Source organism: Lithobates pipiens, unplaced genomic scaffold, assembly GCF_037356315.1.
Source record: "Lithobates pipiens isolate NorthernLeopardFrog02 unplaced genomic scaffold, aLitPip1_a1.2 Scaffold_25, whole genome shotgun sequence".
NCBI lineage: Eukaryota > Metazoa > Chordata > Amphibia > Anura > Ranidae > Lithobates > Lithobates pipiens.
The window spans coordinates 47,766,752-47,792,625 of record NW_027507787.1 but is presented as its reverse complement, the minus strand read 5'-3'; the positions used below and the strand labels follow the sequence as shown (position 1 = coordinate 47,792,625).

Here is a 25,874-nt window from a genome sequence, read left to right as displayed (position 1 = left end):
TCCAAGGTCAGGATAGTTCAGTATTAAAGCAGATCCTTTCCCTTGTGCTGACTTAATGTACCTTGCCTTGTTCAGTACTGTCCCCCTGTCAAGAAGTGACCATCTCAGTAGAGGCAGGGCTTTGCTTCCCCATGTCAAAGCCAGAACCGTGAGCAGAACATTAGGGACATCACTGAATGTCCCAGGTACCCTCACATAGCAGCATACATGCTACTGTTCTTCAGAAGGATTTCAAGGCAGAGGGTCATTTTGTGAGAGACAGTAAAAATATGACATTAATAAAACAGGTCAATTTTTTAACAATCATGTTAACATTTCAAACTAGGCTGTCAGATTTAATTAAGTGAATCTTGAATAGGAAATATTTTGGTTTCTGCACGGTATCCTTTCTTGTTAGCTGCATTCACAGCTTTTGTGCAAAATTAGATAGAAGGTAAATCATCTTATATTTCTTTTGTAAATCTGCTAAGGAAAATGCAGAGAAAAAGAAATGATTCAGCACATCATCTGTCAATTACATTGTATATCATTTGTAACTGTTCTAAACCTTATGTCTCAGCAACATGGCTAGAGGGCCTATATTTAAAACCTGCTAAAGAGAAATTAAGAACAAAATTACAGTTTTTGCCAATAGTGACCAATCCGATTCCTTGTTTCCTCTTACAGAATATACAGCGAAACCTGACACTTTAGCCTGGATGTACAATCAACTGCAAGTAAGCTATTGGCCAATAACTTGCTGTCGGTTACCAGATGCAGCTCTTAGGGCACTTTCACACTGAGGCACTGGGGCGTCGGTGGTAAAGTATTTTTACCGCAGTTTTAGCGGCACTTTACGGGTTAAATTGGCCACTGCAGCGGAGCTTTGCTGGTGCTTTGGTGGTGCTGCCCATTGATTTCAATGGGCAGGGGCGCTTTAGAAACGGTGTTTACACCGCTCCTAAAGCACCTCAAAGATGCTGCTTGCTGGACTTTATTTTAGTGTGCTGCCAGCGCACCGCTCCATGTATTGACAGGAGAGGCTCTTTACTGGCGCTATTTTTAGCGCTATAGCACCTGTAAAGAGCCTCAGTGTGAACGTAGCCTAAAGCTGGCCATACAATCAAAATTTGACTGGCTCAACAGAATTCAATAATTTCATCACCTTCTGTTAAAGGGACATGATGCAAACATTTTCTCAATCAGCAGCTGCATCAATCAGCTGGGTGAGTCTGCTGCCTAAAAGAAAAAGAAGCCCAATATACACGGGCAGAATGTCGGGAGAAAAATGGCTGACATTCTGGCCATGTGTATGTTGTTCTGTCCATTCAGCCGGCTTCTGTCAGACGCGTATGCTGGAAAACCAGCAGCTGACCAACTCCCAATCAGCACTCTCAGCCAATGGCAGGCAATGCATGTTCTGAATAGCCAAACATGCATAGAAACCAAACTAACACTATTAGTGGATTAAAATAGACTTGGTTTATTGTCCATTAAAGTCCATTTTTTAAACAATATAACTTTTATTCACCTACCACATAAACAGTCCATGACGGTGGGGGGGGGGGGGGGGGTGGATTTAAGAGGAGAGCTTCTCCCGGTGAACCTCTCGGCCAGCTGCCAAAAAAAACCTGTGACAGGCTCTTTAAATAGGACCATAAGACCCTTCTGGAATGTTCTGAGAGGTCATATGACCCTGACTAACATATCCCTGACTAACCTACTAACCTTTCAGAACATTCATGATCATGTGGCCTCAATTGGCCTATCACAATTTTACTGCCATGGTCCCATGGACAAAAGGGGGCCTAAAGAAGGCTACCCCCTTCTCCCTAACATCTAGGCAAAAACAGCTAATGGCCATGAAATCAGCACTGAAATTGTAGCTGGTCCACAAAATACAATAGCTTTTCCCTAGTAGGTTATCATATTGACATATACTGTATCAGCATTTTGCCATACAGTTGACCAAACCAGCTCAGTAGTGTAGTAGAAATCTCATTGTTAATTATGAGAACACCACATAAAAAAGAAAAACAGCTTCTAGTCATGGTGAAGTTCACTTCTGAATGAAGGCCCATCAAAGGTTAATCCCGTTAATGTTAATCCGTGATACATTTTGGGTTGTGTAATCAACCAAAAAAAAAAAAAAATTAATAAAATTATACTGTGCAGCTTATCATGTGACCGTGGTATACAGATCAGCAAAAAAATATATAGTGGCAGTATTTTATGTAAAAAGAAGATTTATAAGCTGTGGGCACTGGTGGGCAGAGGGAATATTTTCATATTACTGGGTTTAATAACACTTTAAAATGTCTTTTAGACAAACTTTGCACAAATTGAGCATGTGATTAAAACATTCATAAGCAGACCACTTACCTGGTCTTCTTACTGTTCCTTAGGGCTATCTATCACATTGAAGATTCAGTAAAAAACTCAGGAGGTAAAAAGTGCCAGGGTAAGCTTCATTTTAAAAGGTTAAGATTTTCTGTATCTAGATTTTATTTTGACATGCAATTTTCTTTGAAAACTGCACTTACAATTTTTTAACCATGCATACAGCATTTACTCACATCAACAACATTATTTACAGTACATCAAGCTAATTTATTTTACATGCAATCTAACAAATCATGGAACATTTGGTTTTACAACATTTATGGAATATAGAATTTCTACAGTCATGTGAGTTTTGGCCATAATTGCCTATATTCATACCAACATTTGTAATCAAGCATTTTTTCAAAAACATCCAAACAATCCTGTTACATGTTTATTCCAAAAAATGTAAAAAGACACACACACACACACACACACACACACACACACACATATATTGTACAGGACGCCAAGGTTGGGTCCTGGACGGGTGCTATGTGGCGCCTATATTCGGGATGTGGTCCCTTTAAGGGAATCATGGTAGGCCTCAGGGGGTCACCCAAAAATGGGTGACAAATTCCGGGGATAGTTTCGGGAGGAGACTGACTCGCGGTCCTCTCTATATTTTAAGAGAGATAGTTGGGACACGGAATTTGGGAGGCTCTGAAGTGACATTTGGGTGGGAAAGAGCCTCCTTCCCAGACCACAGGGATTCGGCCCACAGGGGGTTAACGGCCTCCAGGAAGACAGACAGCCTATAAGACAGGAAGCAGTAGAGAGGTGGTGGTGAGGAGGAGAAGGAGGGTCCTGGACGGGTGCTATGTGGCGCCTATATTCGGGATGTGGTCCCTTTAAGGGAATCATGGTAGGCCTCAGGGGGTCACCCAAAAATGGGTGACAAATTCCGGGGATAGTTTCGGGAGGAGACTGACTCGCGGTCCTCTCTATATTTTAAGAGAGATAGTTGGGGCCCGGAATTTGGGAGGCTCTGAAGTGACATTTGGGTGGGAAAGAGCCTCCCTCCCTGACCACAGGGATTCGGCCCACAGGGGGTTAACGGCCTCCAGGAAGACAGACAGCCTATAAGACAGGAAGCAGTAGAGAGGTGGTGGTGAGGAGGAGAAGGAGATGAACACCTGTCTGAGGAGCTGTCTGGCTGTGTTGTTGTATTTGCTGTTTTGCTGTTTTGGAGGCTGCAAAAAGATCTCTGCAAGGACTCTAAAGTAACTTTTTGGTGAAGACCTGTCTACAGAACTGTAGGTGCTTTTCTTTTCATATTATTTGTGCTGAAGATAAGCAGACTTTAATTTACGCTTTTTTATATGCTGAAGAAAAGCTTTAATCCCACGGAACTAGTATCCCCAAACTTCACAATATATATATATATATATATATATATATATATATATATATATATATCTTTTAGGCAGGAATGACAGGTATGAAAAAAAAAATGAATAGGGAAAGTTTTACTACCTAGCAGATCTTAAAACTTTGTAATTCAAAGACACATATATAATTCGTGAACTGAATATTTTACAAGAAATTCCCATAGTGCTTTAATCTGCAACCTACAGCAGCATGTGGCATGGAGTTCCTGAGTAAGTAATCTATTCAAGCATTCAGTTTCAAGATTTTTAAACTCATTACAGCACAATTAGTTCCTGTAAATTCGTTTTAAAGTGGAAATGGTAATATTCTGCTAATACTTTTATGGAAAGAAGATGGCAGGAAATCTTATTTGCATGTCTGCACGACAGGATCTAGACATTTGCAATTCAAGCGCTGGCAGATAGTTACATAAAATGGAATAGGTCTCTCGCTGGAGATGTACTGTATAAACAGCTGCATAACTAATTCAAAAGGGACAGAATGAAAACTCATCATAGCACCCTAGATGTATAGCTGGAAAATGTATAATTGCGGCATGTGCAAGAAAAAGGTCTTACTAGAGTTTGTATTGGAGAAACTCATCGATGGAGTAAAAACAACTGGGACAGTTTGGAGAATAAGTACCGGTATTTACAAGTACAGGTCCTGGAACGACTTCCATCAAATTGAGTCACATGATGTTGTCTTAACGTATAAGAATGTCATATACACATTATTCTGGTGCACAGGGAGCCATGAGAATATTAAGATTGCACTGGCATACTATATTTAGACTCACTAACACAGGTACAGCCTACAACTGCATTGTTATGGGCCTGAAAGTGGCTGTATCAAGGCATGGACTGGCAATCTGATCATTTTAGCAGATACCAGAAGAGGTGGGATGCATGAGAGTCAACATTGTAAACATTAATGAATGAACATAACAAATAACCAGCACTGGCACAGTTATACTGTAAGCACATGTAAACAATAACCTGTCATAGTCTAAGAGGCCTGACCATACCATCAGTGCTAGTAGGCCAGACCTAAGCATAGCCTTTTTGTAGCGTTCAAACTATGCCTCATCACCCCACATTTTTACATCCAATTCTGATGGAGTCACTTAATTTTGTTTTATGTCAATGTCCACATGACCCATGCTTCCATTCGACAAGGCTTCCTTTCCCTAGGAGGGGTGTTCATTATCACTCCATTGGCACCATGTATGCATAGCGACATATGGTTTCATTCATTTAAGTGGGGGTTAAAATATACGTTTATTCAAGGCCTGCTATACCTTGATCTTTGTTGTACTTGCAGGACTTTTTCACTCAAAAAAGTAGATAAAAAGTTGATCAAAACAAACGACATTAATCTACAGTATCTCACAGAAGTGAGTACACCCCTCACATTTTTGTAAATATTTTATCTTTTCATGTGACAACACTGAAGAAATAACACTTTGCTACAATGTAAAGCAGTGAGTGTACAGCTTGTATAACAGTGTACATTTGCTATCCCCTCAAAATAACTCAATACACAGTCATTAATGTCTAAACCGCAGGCAACAAAAGTGAGTACACCCCTAAATGAAAATGTCCAAATTGGGCCCAAAGTGTAATATTTTGTGTGGCCACCATTATTTTCCAGCTCTTCCTTAACGCTCTTGGGCATGGAGTTCACCAGAGCTTCACAAGTTGCCACTGGAGCATGGGCGTCCGCAGAACTTTTTCCAAGGGGGGGCATCATTTCAAGGCCACACTGGTAATACATTTGTGTTATATAACAGATAATTCATCTTCACTTTGTATTGGAAGTTACTCTGACTGTGTTCCAGGCCCATATAGCCTAGAGAATCTACATCTTTTTACATTGCAATACATCTGTTGTGGCCATATTTTGATCTCATACTGTCATCAAGATAAAAATATGGCAACAACAGATGTATTGCAATGTAAAAAGATGTACATTCTCTAGGCTATATGGGCATGGTACGCAGCCACCTGAGGAACCTTGCGGACGCCCATGCTTTCAAATACCAGCCCTGGAAAAAATTTCATACCAGCCTCACAGCATTATTATACCAGCCCAACAGCATTATTATACCAGCCCAACAGCATAACGTCATTATTTTCTGGTTCATGAAAGGGAAAAACCATACATTTTAAAGCACCTTTGATGAAGAGAGTATTAGATATAGATATGAAATCACATAGGGCTTTATATATATATATATATATATATATATATATTCAAATTCCAGTTAATAGTGGTAAGTGATCAATCATCAAGGGGGACCCCAGAAACTCAGAACGTGGGGGGGAACCACCTTCTTCAGAAAGAATACTCAAAGGTAAGGGGGGTGGGTTACTAATATAAGGAGGAAACCCTTTATGTCAGTGCCCCTTACATTATCGTATTCACTCCCCCCTTACATCAGTGACCCCCGACTGGCCTGGCGGTGCTTTCACTGACCTCCTCTCAGGTGCACTGTGCAGGGCTCAGTCAGTCGGCTCCAGCTTGGAGGTTTTATCCTATAGTCTCCTATCCACAGTCCACACAAGTCTGACTTCTCCCATGACCCCCATCCCGGCGGTGCTCCCACTTTTGACTCCTCTCCAGACTCCCTCAGAGACTTCAGACATGCTACAGGAGATGGACAGAGACTGCAGACTTGATGCAAGAGCTCAATGCAGCCTCACCAGTGCCCATCAAATTCAGCCTCACTGTGCCCATCAAATTCAGCCTCACTGTGCCCACCAATGCAGCCTCACTGTGCCAACCAAATGCAGCCTCACTGTGCCCATCAAATGCAGCCTCACTGTGCCCAACAAATGCAGCCTCACTGTGCCCACCAAATGCAGCCTCACTGTGCCCTTCAAATGCAGCCTCACTGTGCCCTTCAAATGCAGCCTCACTGTGTCCATCAAATTCAGCCTCACTGTGTCCATCAAATGCAGCCTCACTGTGTCCATCAAATTCAGCCTCACTGTGTCCATCAAATGCAGCTTTACTGTGCCGTGAATGCAGTCTCACTGTGCACATCATTGCAGCCCCTCCTGTGCCCCATGTCCCAGTCTGCAGCCCCTGTCTGTGGGAAGGTGTGTTGTTTATGCTCGGTACAGTACCTTGCATGCCAGCAGGATATCCATGACGGCCAGCAGCAGGCAGGGTCTGTTCTCGTTTTGGATGGGGACGGTGCTCCTTCCAGAGGATTTGTCTGCTGTGAGATGGAGTGGTCCCTGGCCACCTGCACCTTCAGCCGTCCTCATTTTCTGGCCCCAGTCAGCCTGCCCTCTGGTCCTGGGGAGGTGGAGAGCACTGAGTGGGAGTTGGAGAGAAGGGGGAGCAAAGAGTACTGGCGGGGTTGGAGAACACATGGGTGGGGGCAAAGAGTGAGGGGGAGTGGAGATCACAGGGGTGGGGAGCGGAGAGCACTTGGGGGGAACTTGAGAGCACTGGGGGGGCCAACAAGAACAGGGGTAGAGAGCACGGTAGGCTGAGAGCACTGGGGGGGCTAAGAGTGTGGGGTGGTGAAGAGCACTGGGGGGGCACAAAGAGCAGGGGTGAGTGGAGAGCAATGGAGGGGGAGCTTGAGAGCACCAGTGGGGGCCAGAAAGAACAGGGGTGGAAAGCACGGGGGACTGGAGAGCACTATGGGGGGTGGAGAGCACATGGGTGGGCGCAAAATGCAGGGGGAGAGGAGAGTACAGGGGTGGGGAGTGGAGGGTGCTAAGGGGGAGCCAAAAAGAACAGGGGTGGAGAGCACGGAGGGTAGAGAGCACTGGGGGGGGGCTGGAGAGCACCAGGGGGGCAGATAGAACAGGGGTGGGTAGTAAGGAGGGCTGGAGAGCACTGGGGTGGGGGCTAGAGAGTGATGGGGAGAGCTGAAGAGCACTGGGGGGGGAAGAACAGGGGGGGAGCATTGGGGGGAGGGGAGAGCACTGAGGGGAGAGCACTGGAGGGGAAAGAACAGGGAGAGAGAGGAGAGCACTGGGGGGAGTGGAGGGCACGGGGGGGGGGGGGGAGAGCACTGGGGGGAACAGGGGCGGAGAGCACTGGGGGGGAAAGCACTGGGATGGTGGCTAGAGAAGGATGGGGAGAGCTGGAGAGCAGCAAGAACAGGGGAGGAGAAAACTGGGGGGGGGCAGGAGAGTGTGGTGGTGGTGGAGGAGAGCACTGTGGGGGGGGGGGCAGGAGAGTGTGGTGGTGGAGGAGAGCACTGGAGGGGGTGGCAGGAGAGTGTGGTGGTGATGGAGACCACTGGGGGGGCAGGAGAGTGTGGCGGTGGAGAAGAGCACTGGAGGGGGTGGCAGGAGAGTGTGGTGGTGGAGGAGTGCACTGGAGGGGGTGGCAGGAGAGTGTGGTGGTGGAGGAGAGCACTGGAGGGGGTGGCAAGAGAGTGTGGTGGTAGAGGAGACCACTGGGGGGGGCAGGAGAGTGTGGTGGTGGAGGAGAGCACAGTGGTGGAAGAGAGCATGGGGGGCAGGAGAGTGCGGTGGTGGAGGAGAGCACTGGGGGGGGCAGGAGAGTGCGGTGGTGGATGAGAGCATTGGGGGGGCAGGAGAGTGCGGTGGTGGAAGAGAAGAGCACTGGGGGGGGGGAAGGAGAGTGCAGTGGTGGAGGAGAGCACTGGGGGGGCAGGAGTGTGCGGTGGTGGAAGAGAAGAGCACTGGGGGGGGCAGGAGAGTGCGGTGGTGGAGGAGAGCACTGGGGGGGGGCAGGAGAGTGTGGTGGTGGAGGAGAGCACTGGGGAGGGCAGGAGAGTGCAGTGGTGGAAGAGAGCACTGGGGGGGGTCAGGAGAGTGCGGTGGTGGAGGAGAGCACTGGGGGGGGCAGGAGAGTGCAGTGGTGGAAGAGAGCACTGGGGGGGTCAGGAGAGTGCGGTGGTGGAGGAGAGCACTGGGGGGGGGCAGGAGAGGGCAGTGGTGGAAGAGAGCACTGGGGGGGCAGGAGAGTGCGGTGGTGGAAGAGAGCACGGGGGGGAGGGGCAGGAGAGTGCGGTGGTGGAGGAGAGCTCTGGGGGGGGCAGGAGAGTGTGGTGGTGGAGGAGAGCACGGGGGGCAGGAGAGTGCGGTGGTGGAGGAGAGGAGCACTGGGGAGGGCAGGAGAGTGCAGTGGTGGAAGAGAGCACTGGGGGGGGTCAGGAGAGTGCGGTGGTGGAGGAGAGCACTGGGGGGGGCAGGAGAGTGCAGTGGTGGAAGAGAGCACTGGGGGGGTCAGGAGAGTGCGGTGGTGGAGGAGAGCACTGGGGGGGGCAGGAGAGTGCAGTGGTGGAAGAGAGCACTGGGGGGGGCAGGAGAGTGCGGTGGTGGAAGAGAGCACAGGGGGGCAGGAGAGTGCGGTGGTGGAGGAGAGCTCTGGGGGGGGCAGGAGAGTGCGGTGGTGGAAGAGAGCACGGGGGGGGCAGGAGAGTGTGGTGGTGGAGGAGAGCACGGGGAGCAGGAGAGTGCGGTGGTGGAGGAGAGGAGCACTGGGGGGGGCAGGAGAGTGTGGTGGTGGAGGAGAGCACTGGGGGGGGGGGCAGGAGAGTGCGGTGGTGGAGGAGAGCACTGGGGGGCAGGAGAGTGCGGTGGTGGAGGAGAGTACTGGGGGGGTAGGAGAGTGCGGTGGTGGAGGAGAGCACTGGGGGGGGCAGGAGAGTGCGGTGGTGGAAGAGAGCACTGGGGGGGGCTCAGGAGAGTGCGGTGGTGGAGGAGAGCACTGGGGGGGGCAGGAGAGTGCGGTGGTGGAGGAGAGCACTGGGGGGGGGGGGCAGGAGAGTGCGGTGGTGGAGGAGAGCACTAGGGGGGGCAGGAGAGTGCAGTGATGGAAGAGAGCACGGGGGGGGCAGGAGAGTGCGGTGGTGGAAGAGAGCACGGGGGGGCAGGAGAGTGCGGTGGTGGAGGAGAGCACTGGGGGGGGCAGGAGAGTGCGGTGGTGGAGGAGAGCACTGGGGGGGGGCAGGAGAGTGCGGTGGTGGAGGAGAGCACTGGGGGGGGCAGGAGAGTGCGGTGGTGGAGGAGAGCACTGGGGGGGCAGGAGAGTGCGGTGGTGGAAGAGAGCACGGGGGGCAGGAGAGTGCGGTGGTGGAGGAGAGCTCTGGGGGGGGCAGGAGAGTGCGGTGGTGGAAGAGAGCACGGGGGGGGGCAGGAGAGTGTGGTGGTGGAGGAGAGCACGGGGGGCAGGAGAGTGCGGTGGTGGAGGAGAGGAGCACTGGGGGGGCAGGAGAGTGCGGTGGTGGAGGAGAGCACTGGGGGGGGCAGGAGAGTGCGGTGGTGGAGGAGAGCACTGGGGGGGCAGGAGAGTGCGGTGGTGGAGGAGAGCACGGGGGGGCAGGAGAGTGCGGTGGTGGAGGAGAGCACTGGGGGGGGCAGGAGAGTGCAGTGGTGGAGGAGAGCACTGGGGGGGCAGGAGAGTGCAGTGGTGGAAGAGAGCACTGGGGGGGGGGTCAGGAGAGTGCGGTGGTGGAGGAGAGCACTGGGGGGGCAGGAGAGTGCGGTGGTGGAGGAGAGCACTAGGGGGGGCAGGAGAGTGCAGTGATGGAAGAGAGCACGGGGGGGGCAGGAGAGTGCGGTGTGGAAGAGAGCACGGGGGGGCAGGAGAGTGCGGTGGTGGAGGAGAGCACTGGGGGGGGGCAGGAGAGTGCGGTGGTGGAGGAGAGCACTGGGGGGGCAGGAGAGTGTGGTGGTGGAGGAGAGCACGGGGGTCAGGAGAGTGCGGTGGTGGAGGAGAGCACTGCAGCCCCCCTCCCCCCTCGATCCTCCTATCCAGGCACTGTAGCACGGATGGGCATCTACTCCTGTGTATCACAGCGCTGGATGGCTGTGTTCGGCGGCCGCTCTGTAACACAGTCCCGCCCCCCCCAGACCGGCTCATGTGATAGGCGGAGCGTTGATTCTCTCTACTATCACACGAGATGGTCTGGGGGGGGCGGGACTGTGTTACAGAGCGGCCGCCGAACACAGCCATCCAGCGCTGTGATACACAGGAGAGAGCGGACTCAGAAAAAAAAAATAGTGCAGCATGGCGGCGGCGGCGGCAGTGGCAACACCTTGGGGATTTCAGGGGGGGGCACTTGACCCCCCTTGCCCCCTGCTGCGGACGCCCATGCACTGGAGTCCTCTTCCACTCCTCCCTGATGACATTACGGAGCTGGTGGATGTTAGATACCTTGCGCTCCTCCACCTCCCATTTGAGGATGCCCCACAGATGCTAGATAGGGATTAAGTCTGGAGACAGGCTTGGCCAGTCTATCACCTTTACCCTCAGCTTCTTTAGCAAGGCAGTGGTTGTCATGGAGGTGTGTTTCAGGTCGTTATCATGTTGGAATACTGCCCTGCAACCCAGTCTCTGAAGGGAGGGGATCATGCTCTGCTTCAGTGTGTCACAGTACATGTTGGCATTCATGGTTCCCTCAATGAAATGTAGCTCTCCATGCCAGCAGCACTCATACAGTCCCAGACCATGTCACTTCCCCCACCATGCTTGACTGTAGGCAAGACACACTTGTCTTTGTACTCTTCATCTGGTGCCGCCACTCATGCTTGACACCATCCACACCAATTACGTTTATCTTGGTCTCATCAGACCACAGAACATGATTCCAGTAATCCATGTCCTTAGTCTGCTTATCTTCAGCAAACTGTTTGCAGAATTTCTTGTGTATAAAAGAGGCTTCCTTCTGGAATGACAGACATGCAGACCAGTTTGATGCAGTGTGTGGCGTATGGTCTGAGCACTGACAAGCTAACCCCCCACCCCTTCAACCTCCACAGCAATGCTGGCAGCACTCATACATCTATTTCCCAAAGACAACCTCTGGATATGACACTCGGCACGCACACTCAACTTCTTTGATCAACCATGGCGAAATCTGTTCTGTGTGAAACCTGTCCTGTTAAACTGCTGTATGGTCTTGGCCACTGTGCTGCAGCTCAGTTTCAGGGTCTTGGCAATCTTTTTATAGCCTAGGCCATCTTTATGTAGAGCAACAATTCTTTTTTTCAGATCCTCAGAGAGTTCTTTGCCATGAGGTGCCATGCTGACCTTCCAGTGACCAGTATGAGAGAGTGAGAGTGATAACACCAAATTTAACACACCTGCTCCCTATTCACACCTGAGACCTTGTAACATGAACAAGTCACATGACACGGGGGGTGGCTAATTGTGCCCAATTTGGACATTTTCACTTAGTGGTGTACTCACTTTTGGTGTCAGTGGTTTAGACATTAATGGCTGTGTGCTGAGTTAGTTTGAGGGGACAGCAAATTTACACTACTATACAAGCTGTACACTCACTACTTTACATTGTAGCAAAGTGTCATTTCTTCAGTGTTGTCACATGAAAAGATATAATAAAATATTTACAAAAATGTGAGGTGTGTACTCACTTTTGTGAGATACTGTTTATGAAATGATACTTCAGTGGTTATTTTTCTAGTGCAGGTTAAAAAAATTAAAGCAAACACCTAGTAATGGTGTTTATACTGGCAATATGTGTATTTTTCTTTTTCCAGGGTTGCATAAAGTAGTCCGGTACTACACATCACACAGCCAAGAAAAAAATATTTGTGAATCATAAAATTAGAAAGGCAGCAGTTTTAATTTAGCAAGGCCTACCCTTATAGATGGCCGAAAGCATTATGTTTGATGGCGGCATTTGGGACTTCCTGAATGACAGTTAACTTTAAAAGAGTGTCACCTGCAATTTTGCACAGAGAAATGATTTGAAGTCAAGATCTCAGAATCACCATCCGTTCAGATCAAATTATCCATGCCTGCAATGGAAAGAACGTGGGGGGAGCCTGTTTCAGGGAACAGCAGGAAATCATTGCTTAAAAGCAAACTCTGAGAGTGCAGAACCTCAAAATGTTTAATAGCTTCAGATTGAAATTGGTACACTACTGCAATGTTCAAATATCTGTTCTTACTTGCAGCTGAGATAATTGTCTCTCCTTTCTATCTGCTAGTCCTGTCCCAGCCTTACTGCAACCATTCTAGCTGTAATCGGAAGCAAGGAGTCTACTGAAGGAGTATGCACAGATAAAGACCTACAAGCCCTGCCAAAAAACATTATTTGCAATATTTGAAAAAGCTACTAAAATATTTCCATATTAGTACTAAACATATAATATTTCATGTTTATATAGCTTTGTTGTGCAGTCTATTGTTGTATCTAAGATGTCAAGGCAAAAAAGGTAAATACATGGCTCTTGGCAATTTTCTTATGTAGAAAGACAATTGTGTATAGAAGTATAAAACTCCCACCATGCCACCCCAACTCTACTCCCCTTGAGCTCTGTAGGGACATCACTCCTCCCAATGCCAATGTTAGTTTCTCAATTTTAATGTACTCACCATAGTGTTCAAGAAACAACAAATCCTACAGAAAGAGTAAGCCCTTGTACACACGGTCAGACATTCCGACAACAAAATCCGTCAAATTTTGTCCGAAACTTGTGTTGCATGCACACGGTCGGACAAAGTTGTCGGAAAATCCGATCATACGTAACGTGATGACGTTATTTCGTTACGACGGGACTACGTTCAGGCTAGTAGCCAATAGCTTTGGTCTAGGAATTTGATCTGAGCATGCGTGGCACTTTGTCAAATCGGAATTCTCTACACACAATCGGACAAAGTCCGAACAGATCATGTTGTCGGAAGATTTATAGCCCAGCTCTAAAACTTTGTCTGTCGGATATTCAGACGGAAACAGTCCGATGAAGCCCACACACAGTCGGATTATCCGACAACATGGTCCGATCTGACATTTTCCGTTGGAATGTCCAACCATGTGTACAAGGGCTAAGACCCCTTAAAGCAGAAATACACCCATGGATTTGACTGTTTCCCAAAACAGGTACATTCATAGCATGCAGTGAATAATAACTGTCACAGGAACTTGTGCTCCCAACTGAACTGTCGAGCAATCAAATGGCTGATGGCACACAAGATCACATGCAGCCCTGTGGTAACTGCAGATCAAAGGCTAAGATGGCAGCTTCCTTGGCAGTAAAGGATAGGAGGGTTTAGTTGTACCCTAATCATAACACCAAGACTAGATTACATAAATCTCATCACCTATTGCAACCCTTTAATCCAGATATTTAATTTCGCCCCAAATTATTTTCTCTGGACATTGACTTATTGAGCTTCAGATTGTCTAGTTCTAGTGAAAAGGTTTCAGGTCAAGATCTACGTAGGTAAGAAGAACCAATGTTCTATTTGCGTACAAAATGCATAGTTGTTCCAGAAAAGGCTAAGCAGAGTTTGTATCTTAGGTGGATTCGGAGAGGTAACTTTACTATTATGAATACAATATTTTAATCAATTTACGTAAAAGGATGTTTTTTTTTTTCTCAAGAGGAATACACACCTGAGGATGAGTAGCATGTAATTTCAAATCCCAATCAATGTATAACCTGCACCGCTTACTTCTCAAGCACCTAGCAAATCCATAACCCATTACTGAACACCAAAAAAAAGATGAGCTGTTACAGAAATATAAAATCCCTTGACCACAGAAAGCATTTCTCTTTGTACTTTATTGACTAACCAGGATACTGTTGAAGTGTTTGTGAAGGTTTTTAAACAAAAGCATGTTTACAAAATTGCGCTATGCAACAGAAATTCAGATGATTTGGGGTATAGGACAAACAAGAATACTGTAATCGCGAGCCAAGGATTGGTGCAAGAGAATAAAAGGCAGAAGAACTATCAAAGCAGTTACAGATATTAAGCGCACAAATCTCCTAATTTTTATACTAATAATACTGGTCAGTACTCTATGATTATTTGGTTCTTGCATTTGTTTTTTTTTCCAGAAAAACTGCCAAGATTCATAAACTACCAAGGTCCATGGAAATCACAAACATTTTTTAATGCTTTATTTTAGGGATAATTCTAAATTCAAATGTGGTTTTCCAAACTTATCAACAACAGTAAATTACCAATGAAATCAGTTTTGGAAACATACATTACATGCTGGTAAGGCTTTAGGAAAAAATCCAACCACTATATAATTTTTTTTTTAATTCTTATGACACGCCAAACAAAGACGCTCCACACTAATGGTAGAGTGTCTGAATATTTCTATGTCTTTATTGTATATCTAAAGAAGTAAGCCAATGCGTTTTGGGGGTTCTAAGGGACCCCCCTCCCCTTTCATCAGGGCAACAAGTGGACCAACAACATAAACATACAATTAGTTAAAAAAAAACATGCTGTATAAACAAATGGTGTACATACCCTTGAATTACCATCTGACCATTCTATAACTGCAGACAGTGGACAACATTATTGTAATTTCTATGTGTACCGAATTCCACAGAATGCGATAAATGTGGAAAATGTGATTTAAAATCGAAATTTAAATGAATTCTTAACAATTAGGCATAATCACAATCAAAAATGAGAGGCATATAAACTGAATGATGTGAGTCAAGACTGAGACTGACACATGAACTCCAATTCCATGGCGTTGTCTTGGATTTTTGTCCAACTAAGCATGGATAAGTCTGCTACTGGCGCATGGCTAACTTGCTAAATTGCAGTAACAAAAATAACACCGGCTCAGAAGACTGGTGCACACATGCTGATAAGAGTGGGAAATTGATGTACGTAGTAGACTATACTTCACCTTTTTCAAGAAAGAGTGCTAGATTTTAATTGCTGTAATCCATATACACCATTTAGAATTCACTCTGCTGATGTTAGATCAGAACAAGATTCTGACTGGCTGCTGGAAAAAACAAATTAGCAATCTATTAGCAATCTTTACTGAATTAATGGTAGGAGCCACAATTCACTAAGCCATTAAGATTGCTTTTTTGGCTAAAATGACTGGTACTTTCAGCATTGAGGTCTGAAACTCTCACATGACTGAACAAAACAATTGCTAAATCGAATAAAAATATTCTCCACACTTGTGGTAAAATCCTTCCCTTTATTCTAATTTTCAGCCAGGCAACACAAACGGGCATTATAGCGTGACTCCACCATTAGTCTTGTCTATATCAGATATTCCTTATTATGCACAGCCATGTCCTTAGGGGGCGGAAAACCGGCACTGGGGAGAAGTAAATGGCCTTCAGTTGGGTCTATCCCTACCATCTGTAAGAATGATACATTTAACTGATTCAGTTATTTAAATTTATTTCTGGAAGTAGGAATATAGATATAGCTTACATGGATGATCCCTGAATACATAAGTCATAATATAAAGAGAAGATATTACATTTTATGATATTTACTATGTAGTAATTCTTTGATTGCAAACAATCAGTAAATACTTTACTCCTGGGTGCTACAGCCCATAAGGCTAGGTTCACACTTCTGTGTGTGGCTGCAATTGCAGGAATCGCAGAAATTCCTGCACCCTCACCCATCTGCAGTGAAAACATACTGCTCTGCCAAAACATGCTGGACTGCCATTCATTCTGAATGTCACCCCCACACATGTAAAATTGCAGTGCATGTGCGGAAAAACTCAGGGAAGTCACATGGTCGAAAAAACATGCGATTTCCCTGTGGCCACGTTTTTGAAAAGGTGTATGTACCTTTGTTTGTGGAAACGCAGGCATGGCAGTCCATTCATTTGAGTGGGCTGCCGTGCCCAAGCAAAGGAATCGGTGTGAACCTAGGATTAAGGGCCATGGCACGCAGAAACAACTCTTCTAAAGCTGCACGTGGCAATTTTCAGTCAATCTAAACCACTAGCAAGCAAGAACCGCCAGTTTGATGGACCACCAAACTGTGGTCCATTGTGAAATCAAAACTGGTCAAAAAATTAACACTGTCAAAACAGTTTAATGAAAGATTGCACTGAACTAAAATTGTAACGGCCACAAACTACGGTAGTTTAAAGGAAGGTGATCGGATTTTCACCATGTTTCATAGGGGAAATTTGGATCTCTTCTCTGCAGTCAATCCAAACCACCATTTCATGCATTTGATTGCTTTCAGATTATGACAACTAATGGATTTGAACTTTTGAACAATTTATCAAACTGCCATATATATGGCCAGATTAAGGCCACTGTCCTTCTAACAAACAGTCTCAATTGACACATAACAGTGTCAACTGTGGTTACTGCTACTTTCTATACCAGGAGTCTCCAAACTTTCTAACCAAAGGGCCAGTTTACTGTCCTTCAGACTTTAGAGGGGCTAGACCAGCCATTCTCAACCAGGGTTCCTTCAGAGGTGGCTAGGGGTTCCTTGAGCTGTGGCTGATTTACCTCTTGTGTGATGGTACCTACATAGATCTGAGCAAATACCATGTGAAGGAGCCAGTGGTATGACACCAATGATCTTTATAACTCTCGGTAAGGGGGCCATTCTTACCTCCACTGTAAAAAAGGGCATTCTTCTCACTGAACACCAAAGTAAGGGACATTGTTCCCACTGACCCCCAATGGGTTTTATCAGGGGTTCCCCGACACATGAAAATATTTTAAGGGTTTCCCTGGGAAAAAAGGTTGAGAAAGGCTGGGCTAGACTGTGCACAGTGGGCGTTAACAATGTCCTATCTTTAGTATTGGGGGAGGCATAGTGTTCCATTGTTGGCATCAGTGGGAGGAATATTGCCCCTTTATTAGTGTCAGTGGGAATAATAATGCCCCATCTTTGGTATCAGTGGGAGAAATAGTGCCCCATTCTTGATATCAGTGGGAGGAATACTGCCACCATGTTGGTGTCATTGAAAGGAATCACAATGGTAAATTAAAATGAAAGTATAGCGTTTTTCAATTAAGGAAATATTTTGGCGTAATTATTTCACTGTTTACCTAAAAGTATTATGATGCACTTTTCACATTTTAAATGCCATGTACATTCATGATTTTTGTTACTGTATTCAACTAAAAGATTTTTTTGCTTAGCCAATAGAAGGAACTCATTCAGCTTTTATGCTTGGCAACTGTTGCTATTGGCCACCCTAGAAGTTTATTTGTTTTTTACATCTGCATCCCAATGGAAAGATTTCCCTTCACTCTCTGCCCCATAAGACAACAGGGGTACAGACAGCAATAAAAACACAACAGATTCAAATCCCTTTCCACTCTGTCCGAAAACTAGAGAAATGTTTTGCCTTTGCTTCCCTCCCCAAAGATGCAATGGGAAATTAGAAGAAATCAACACAAATTGAGGAGAATTCTCCTCTTAGATAACTGTCACCTAAAAAGCATCTCTATTGAAAGATTTCCCCTCAACTATTTTTCTGGTGACAATTTTTAAAATGCTGGATTTCACCTTACTTTCTGTTATATGACAAACTGAGAGGGAAAATTCTCCCAACGTGGACCCGGAGGAGGCTCAAGTCTTTCCCTATGCTACTTAAAAAACGATTATCATTATTATTATTATTATTATTAGTGAGGTATTATCTTGAATCTTTTTGTCTAGCTTATCAGACAACAATGTAATTGTGTCCTTGGTTATGGGGACTATTGAGACTATGAGACAGATTCTTTTGGCTCATGTTTCATATGTTTCTCTAGACAAAACAGCGTCTTCTTCTAGCAAGTTGCATACTAGTTGTTGAAGTATTCCTGTCCTCATTAGTGACAGGATTATTTTTTGAAACTCCCTTTCTCTGACCATATGCTTGAACAGGGTAGGTATAATGGACCAGACAGGCAACTTTTATATGCCTAATTGAACATTATTATTAGTGTCCAAGTATAATTGATTTTATGTTTTTGCAGGCTTAAATTAAGGGTTTTACCCCCTCTAGGACACACTGATACTTTGCTGGGTTGCCTGTGGATCTTGCTAGTCCTCTGGAGCTGTATTTACATATGGGGTGAGAGTACTTTTCATCAAATGACACACAGACATATACATATATATTTTTTTTTAATTTTTTTCTGTAATGTAATATATTAAGGAATTAAATACTTTGAGACCATATGTGGTCTCTATGTATATTATGAACCTTTGATGTATATATATATATATATATATATATATATATATATATATATATATATATATATATATATATATATATATATATATTTCTTGTCTATTTAAAATACGCATTTGTTTATTTATAGTGACACTGTACATAAAGTCTTGCAAAATCTCCTGAAGAAGCCATTATTAAGGCGAAACACGTAGAGTTGAAAAACATTTGTACAACGACCGTATGAACTTATTTGTGTTGGTTTTTATACAATATTTAAAATCAATGTCTATTAAATAAAATGTATACATTTCTATTTGTACATAAAATGTATACATTTCTATTTGTAAATAAAATGTATACATTTCTATTTGTTTTCAACCTAATTAATATGCACCTTTAGACCCCTTTCACACTGGGGTGGTGTGAGCTTTAGCAGTAAAGCGTTGTTGGTTTTAGCAGCACTTTACCGCTGTTATGGAGGCGCTAATTTGGCCATTAGTGAGGTGCTTTTAACTCCTGCTAGCGGCCGAAGAAGGGGTTAATAGCGCCTGTGTTACAGGGCTGCCGAAGTGCTTTGCAGGTGCTTCGGCAGCACTGCCCATTCATTTCAATAGGCAGGGTGTTTTGGGAGTGGTGTATACACTGCTCCTGCACCTTCCCAAAGATGCTGCTTGCAGGACTTTTTTTCCCATCCTGCAAGCGCACTTCCCCAGTGTGAAAGCACTTAGGCTTTCACACTGGGCTGGCTTGAGAGGCGCTTTTCAGCCACTATTTTTAGCACTAAAATGCCTGAAAAGTGCCCCAGTGTGAAAGGGGTGTAAAACGCCCGTTTCTAATTCTCCCTTTGAAATATTATTATTATTATTATTATTATTACCTTACTCTTTTGGCAATTACCCATCATCTGTCTTGATGATAAAGTGCAGGAAATGATGGTAAATCTCCCACGTGAGTCAGAAGAGAACAGTAAAAACTGATGGATTTTAACAAAATTGTTTTGGTTGGAGATTTACATTCATTTACAAAGAACATTGCGATTGCATCGTATTAGTTTTTCTGCTGTATTTGCCTGAAGGAACCCAGACAAGGGTTATATATAATAGTAATAAAAAATACAAGAGTGATTAATGTTGTACTTTAGTGCTGCTCCATATTGCTCCTGCCCTAGGCGCTAGCACCTGAGTCCATTATAGTAAATAGGCCCATGACAGGTCCTAGTATACAGCCCATTACTTGCAAACACTGGCTAAGCAAACAGCTGATCCCCCAGTGCTCAGGTCCCCGGTTATCAAGACATGTGCAAAAACTGTATAGCATGCAGATGCTCTTCCTTTGGATTTATTGAGCTCTCTCTCTCTCTTAATTGTGCAGCTCAGTAAAGTAGGTAAAAGGAAATCTCCTTTATTCTACAGGGCAGCATATATAGATATCTGTAGGGAGGGGTGAATCAGCTGTACTGCAGTCCTGGAATTGCAGAGGAAACAGAAGGACCAATTTATTGGCTTATTTAAACAGCCTAAGACCCTCATACAATATGCAGAGGTTTTCCAGCTAATGAGCCTCTCCCAGTACTGCTGATGTGTGGCGGTATCAATTGCCGACGCTGCTACTCCCCCCACCATCTCATCTACCAAACTCCTACATACGGCTGATCTACTAGGCTAATTTACAAGCAAGCAGATGGAGCCAAAAGCTAATGCAGCAGACATTGTTTTATAAATATATATATAGTACATGTAGTATGTATATATATATATTTTTTTTTTCTAAGCTTACTTTTTGGAAGTCAGCAGGCAAACCTTTACTACAAGCATTGCTGCAGGCCTCAATGATTCTGCACTCTATCTTGCGCTCTATTTTATCTTTGCATGCAGCGTGAAAATTATGAGAAACAATGTAATATTATAATGATATGTGATGATGCAGCGCCAGCTGTTTAGACTGAAATCAAACGTCTCCTGGGAATAGCTGCTAGCGTTTTATATTCAGAAAGGCTGTCAATAAAAAGAGGCAGAAATCTATGCGTAGGATCACAAAGATACCCGATAGCTAGACGTTCACACGTCTCGGTTGAAATCTGTCACCCATCGTGTAGAAAATACCGGTGAAAAAAACGCTCGGGCACAGAAGTTCACGTCAGCGGCTCATCCACAGTACATGAAGGGTGGACAGACCATTGAGGCTGACTCGAGAAAGGTTGGAGGAGGCATATGCTGAGGAATTGTTTCACGTTCAACCTGCTGTTTGACCTCCTTCAGATCCTTTTACTAACAAATCTGCTTCTTTTCCTGTTCTCTCATTAGTGCTGATGTTTACTGAATGGAGTGTTGGTTTTACACATTAACTCCTCGATGGAGAAGCAGGTCAGCAGTGTTCTGGAAAAGCTCAGCTACCCAGCCTACTGGAACTGCAAATGTGTAAGACATTTCATTATGCAATTTCCCATCTAGGTGTGTAGAATCACTCGCACACGTACACAGCGCTGGTAACCGCGTGGACAAGAGACCATATACATTTTTTAATTATTGTTAATTTATATACACACATGGGATTTTTTTTTAACACATTTTAAGTGCCATTTTCCATACAAAAGCATTTTCTTTTTTTATTCTTCGCTAATGAATTAGCAGCAGGATGTATTAGAAACTAATATATATCTCAATAACAACCGCCATTAGCACAATGGGCTCAGATTGACAGGAGAAGTCTTAGCCAGCCTAGTTGGCTCCTGACTTGGACATCCAATTAAGTCAGCAGGGTTGCAGCCCCCCCATGTATTGCATTAATTGTCCCCATTCTCTCCTTCCTTTACTTATTCTTTCCTGGATAATATAGCTCATCATCTGTGTATATATATATATATATATGTATATATATATATATATATATATATATATATATATATATATATATATATATATATATATTAGCCATTCATTCCTTTTCTAGTTGTGTCTTTCACAAGATCTGCACCGTAAATACTTTTCTATTTCTGATGTTTTCCTGATAGAAATATAAAACAATATAAATAACAGTGAGCTGTATTCAAAGGAAACAATAGTGAAAAATATAACAACATAGGCTATGTTTACCTCCATGCACAACATAACAATGTACATGTATTTATACGCAATCACAGTATAATGCATAAACAATAATGCTAGGTAATGTTTCTCCATGCTGGCTGCTGAGAAGTGGGGATGTGATGGGGTCATACTCTATAAGCTGATATTCTGCCTTATTTTTCTATACATACAACAGCTAGCGGGCTATGATTGAGGCTAAAATCCATTCCCATCAGTAGCATCAGTGCTATGAGCAGAGTACATCAAAAGCTTCTATTATACAGCGCTCGTCCTTTCTACGCCGTGATGTGATAGTTCAGCTCCTTTACCACATTTATCAATCACATATCCTGTTTCTGCCACTTTTGTGATCAGATCCATTATATATTTAAGAGGGTCATTTCATTCAATACTTAGAGATGGACAAGTTTGAGCTGAAACTCCTGCATCTCCTGGAGACTTTGTAAAGTCCCACTTTTTATGCTCAAATCTTCAAAATATGGAAAAAAAGAAAAAATGTAATGGCGAGAAGCCCCTCTCCCTCCTAGAAGAGTTCTATCCTTTAAAGCAGGCGTGCCAACTCAGTCATAGAGATCTCAGCATCAAAAGTCCTGGAGATATAAGAAGAAGCAGCGGGTGATTCTACTTTCCAGCATCTAAAGAAAACCTTAATATCAATTTGGTGCACTGACCCTTTAAGCCCTTAGTGGGTCTGCTTCTGCAACTGATTTCTCTGATTCGATTGTGCTACAGTACATACAAATGACAGGCTACCTAAGAGAACCTGTCAATGCATTCTAGCATACATAAAAATATACTGTATATAAACATATTGATACACAAATGGCAGCCCCTAACAAAGAGAACCACTCAATGAATTCTGAGGTGTATGTATATATATATATATATATATATATATATATATATATATATATATATATATATATATATATATATATATATATAGTATTTACAGTTAGTTTGGTTGAGAAAAGACACAAAACCATCTAGTTCAACCAATAACCAATGTATATAACTATATATATCTATGTATGTATATATATATATATATATATATATATATACTGTATATACACACACACTAATGCCAACCTATCAAAGAAAACTATTCAATGTATTCTGATATATATATATATATTACACAAAATCCAGCAAAGAGAATAATTCAATGCATTGCAAGATGCATCTGCTAAAGAGAACTTGTCAGTGCAAAAGATAGAAAGAGAGAGAGAGAGAGAGAGAGAGAGAGAAGGGGGGAGGGGAAGGGAAAGAGAGAGGGGGAAAGTGGAGAGAGGGAGAGGGGGAAGGAGAGAGAGGGGGAGAGAGGAGGGAGGGGGAGGGAGGAGCGAGAGGGGGAGGGAGAGAGAGAGAGAGAGGGGAGAGGGGGGAGCGAGAGAGAAGACAACCTATCAAAGAGAACCTGTCAATATTATATATACATATGCATGCATCTGCTAAAGAGAACTTGTCTATGCATCAGATATATAGAAAGAGGGGGGGGGGGGGAGACAGAGAGAGAGACAAGGAGAGAGAGAGAGGAGAGAGAGAAAGAGAATGGGAGAGGGGGGAGACAGAGAAAGAGAGAGAGGGGGAAAGGGAGAGGGGGAGACAGACAGAGAGGGGGGGAGAGGGGGGAGACAGACAGAGAGAGGGAGTCGGGAGGCAGAGAGAGAGAGAGAGGGGAGGCAGAGAGAGAGAGGGGGAGACAGAGAAAGAGAGAGGGGGAAATGTAGAGGGGGAGACAGAGAGAGAGGGGGGAGAGGGGGGAGACAGAGGGAGAGAGGGAGAGGGGGGAGACAGAGAAAGAGAGAGGGGGGAAAGGGAGAGGGGGAGACAGAGAGAGAGGGGGGGGACAGAGAGAGAGGGGGGAGGGAGAGGGGAGGCAGAGAGAGAGGGGGGCAGAGAGAGGGGAGGCATGGAGAGAGAGGGGGGAGACAGAGAGAGAAAGGGGGAGGGAGAGGGGAGGCAGAGAGAGAGGGGGAGACAGAGAGAGAGGGGAAGACAGAGAGAAAAAGGGGGAGACAGAGAGAGAGAGGGGGGACAGAGAGAGGGGGGGCAGAGAGAGAGAAGGGGGACAGAGGGAGAGAGGGGGGGAGAGGGGGGAAGAGAGATAATAGATAACCTACCAAAGAGAACCTGTCAACAGATCACACACACATACACATATATATATATATATATATATATATATATATATATATATATATATATATCTATATATATATATATATATATATATATATATATATATATATATATATATATATATATATATATGCCATTTACAACTCCTGCATTTTATGCTGTAATATGTTCTCCTTTATTACGTTACAAAGTGTCCAGCATGCACTCACAGCTTGCTATTTACTTGCATGCATTGTCATACAGGGATCTCAGCCCTGATCCCTATTACATGGGTGATCCTATATTGTAGCCTGCATTTCTTATGACCCATCTGTGTGATCTCTATGACCCATCGGCATACGATCCTCTTGGATTACACAGAGTATATACTGTATATAGATCCCCCATGTGCACAGTGATTGGTGATGATGATGATCATACAATCTCCCATCCTCATCATCATACATCCTCCTGCGTTCCTGGTCACCTCTACATCATCAGCATCATTCCATGGCATTGTCCCTCCATGTCCCCTCTCCTCCTCTCTCTATAGTCCATGACAGCGGCTGGTGTGACAGTCGTGGACATTGCACCCCTCCCCCTCCTCCCCAGTTACCTCTATGTCACCTTTCCAGTATGGGACCCCCTATTCCCCTGGATGAGGACTTACATCTCGGAATCGGTTCCAGTGTTTGATCTTGCCGCTGTACTGGTTGATGGAGGACAGCCATTGCTCATCCTCCATGAAATTGCCGGTGTTCTCCACCTCTTTGCCGTCTCCCTGGGTCCAGGCGATGGGCAGCAGCAAGGGCAGGAGGAAGAGGCAGGTGCCCGCCGGGTTCCTCATCGTGATCAGCTTGGTCCTGGCTGGGTGATGGGGATGGAGATGTCACTGGCTGTCTAGGAGAGAGCCCCAGAGCAGAGGAGAGGAGAGCAGAGAACAGGAGAGGAGAGCAGACTGGAGGGGGAGAGCAGAGAGCCTGCGCCACAGCATCAGAGGAAGGAGGAGGAGGGGAGGAGGGGTGACACCACACCTGCTCTACATGACAGCATGGTACTGGGAAAGGTGAACCATGGCGATCAGGTCATGTCCCCTCCTCTGTCTGTACAGGGACATGCCCGGGGCTCACCGACACTTTATCATGGCAGTGATGTGCCATTCCTATATGTCCTGTGTATTTACTAACCTTCATTTCTGCTAAACTGACCAATCAGGTAGCAGAACATGAGAGGGTTTGTCATTTCATGGTTACAGTAAACCCTAATAATGGACAATCAACAAACATTCACTGCAGGTGAATCATCAAGCTGAATTTGTTTTGAGATTATTTGAGGAAAAGTGGCAACCACTGCCTTATAAATATGCCCCTCAGCACCCGTTCACATTGAAGGGACTTGTCATGCGATTTGACAGGTCAAATCGCATGACAAGTCACACCCTATTGTCGACAATGGCCATGTTTAAAGCGGAGTTCCACGCAAAAATGGAACTTCCGCTTATCCGGTCCCCCCCCCCTTTGGCGTCACATTTGCCACCTATTTACCTACTAGCTATTTGCTCCCACTTCCAGCAGTATCCACAGCGATCTACGCCACGTCCAGCCACTCCCCCCCCCCCTTGTCTTCTGGGAGACACACAGGTCCCAGAAGACAGCAGGGACCAGTCAGAACGTGCAGCGCGACTCGCTCATGCGCAGTAGGGAAACAGGCTGTGAAACCTCAAGGCTTCACTTCCTGATTCCCTTACTTAAGATGCCGGCTCCTCCACCCAGAGCTAGAGGGACGGGTCGGCTTCAGGTGAGGACAGCGCTGGCACCCTGGACAGGTACAGTAAGTGTCCTTATTTTAAAAGTCAGAAGCTGCAGTATTGGTAGCTGCTGACTTTAAAAAAAAAAATGTTTAAGCGGAACTCCGCTTTAAATCAATGCAGCACCGACTTTGTGGTGCATCAATATGAAAAAGTACTATTACTGTACTACTTTTGGCGATTTCGGGTGTGACATCTGTGCATGAAGCTGCACAGATGCCTTCAAAGT

At 45.0% G+C, this 25,874-nt stretch overlaps 1 protein-coding gene across 1 annotated transcript in view; it reads right to left on the bottom strand.

The window, feature by feature from the left end:
* Positions 1 to 24,833, bottom strand: part of SPOCK2 (SPARC (osteonectin), cwcv and kazal like domains proteoglycan 2) — a 253,519-nt gene extending 228,686 nt beyond the window's left edge. Inside the window, exon 1 of the mRNA XM_077454420.1 lies at positions 24,509 to 24,833. Within this exon, the coding sequence (XP_077310546.1) occupies positions 24,509 to 24,685 (177 nt within the window). The 5' untranslated portion in view covers positions 24,686 to 24,833. The remainder of the gene's footprint in view (positions 1 to 24,508) is intronic.
* Positions 24,834 to 25,874: the final 1,041 nt, after the last annotated feature.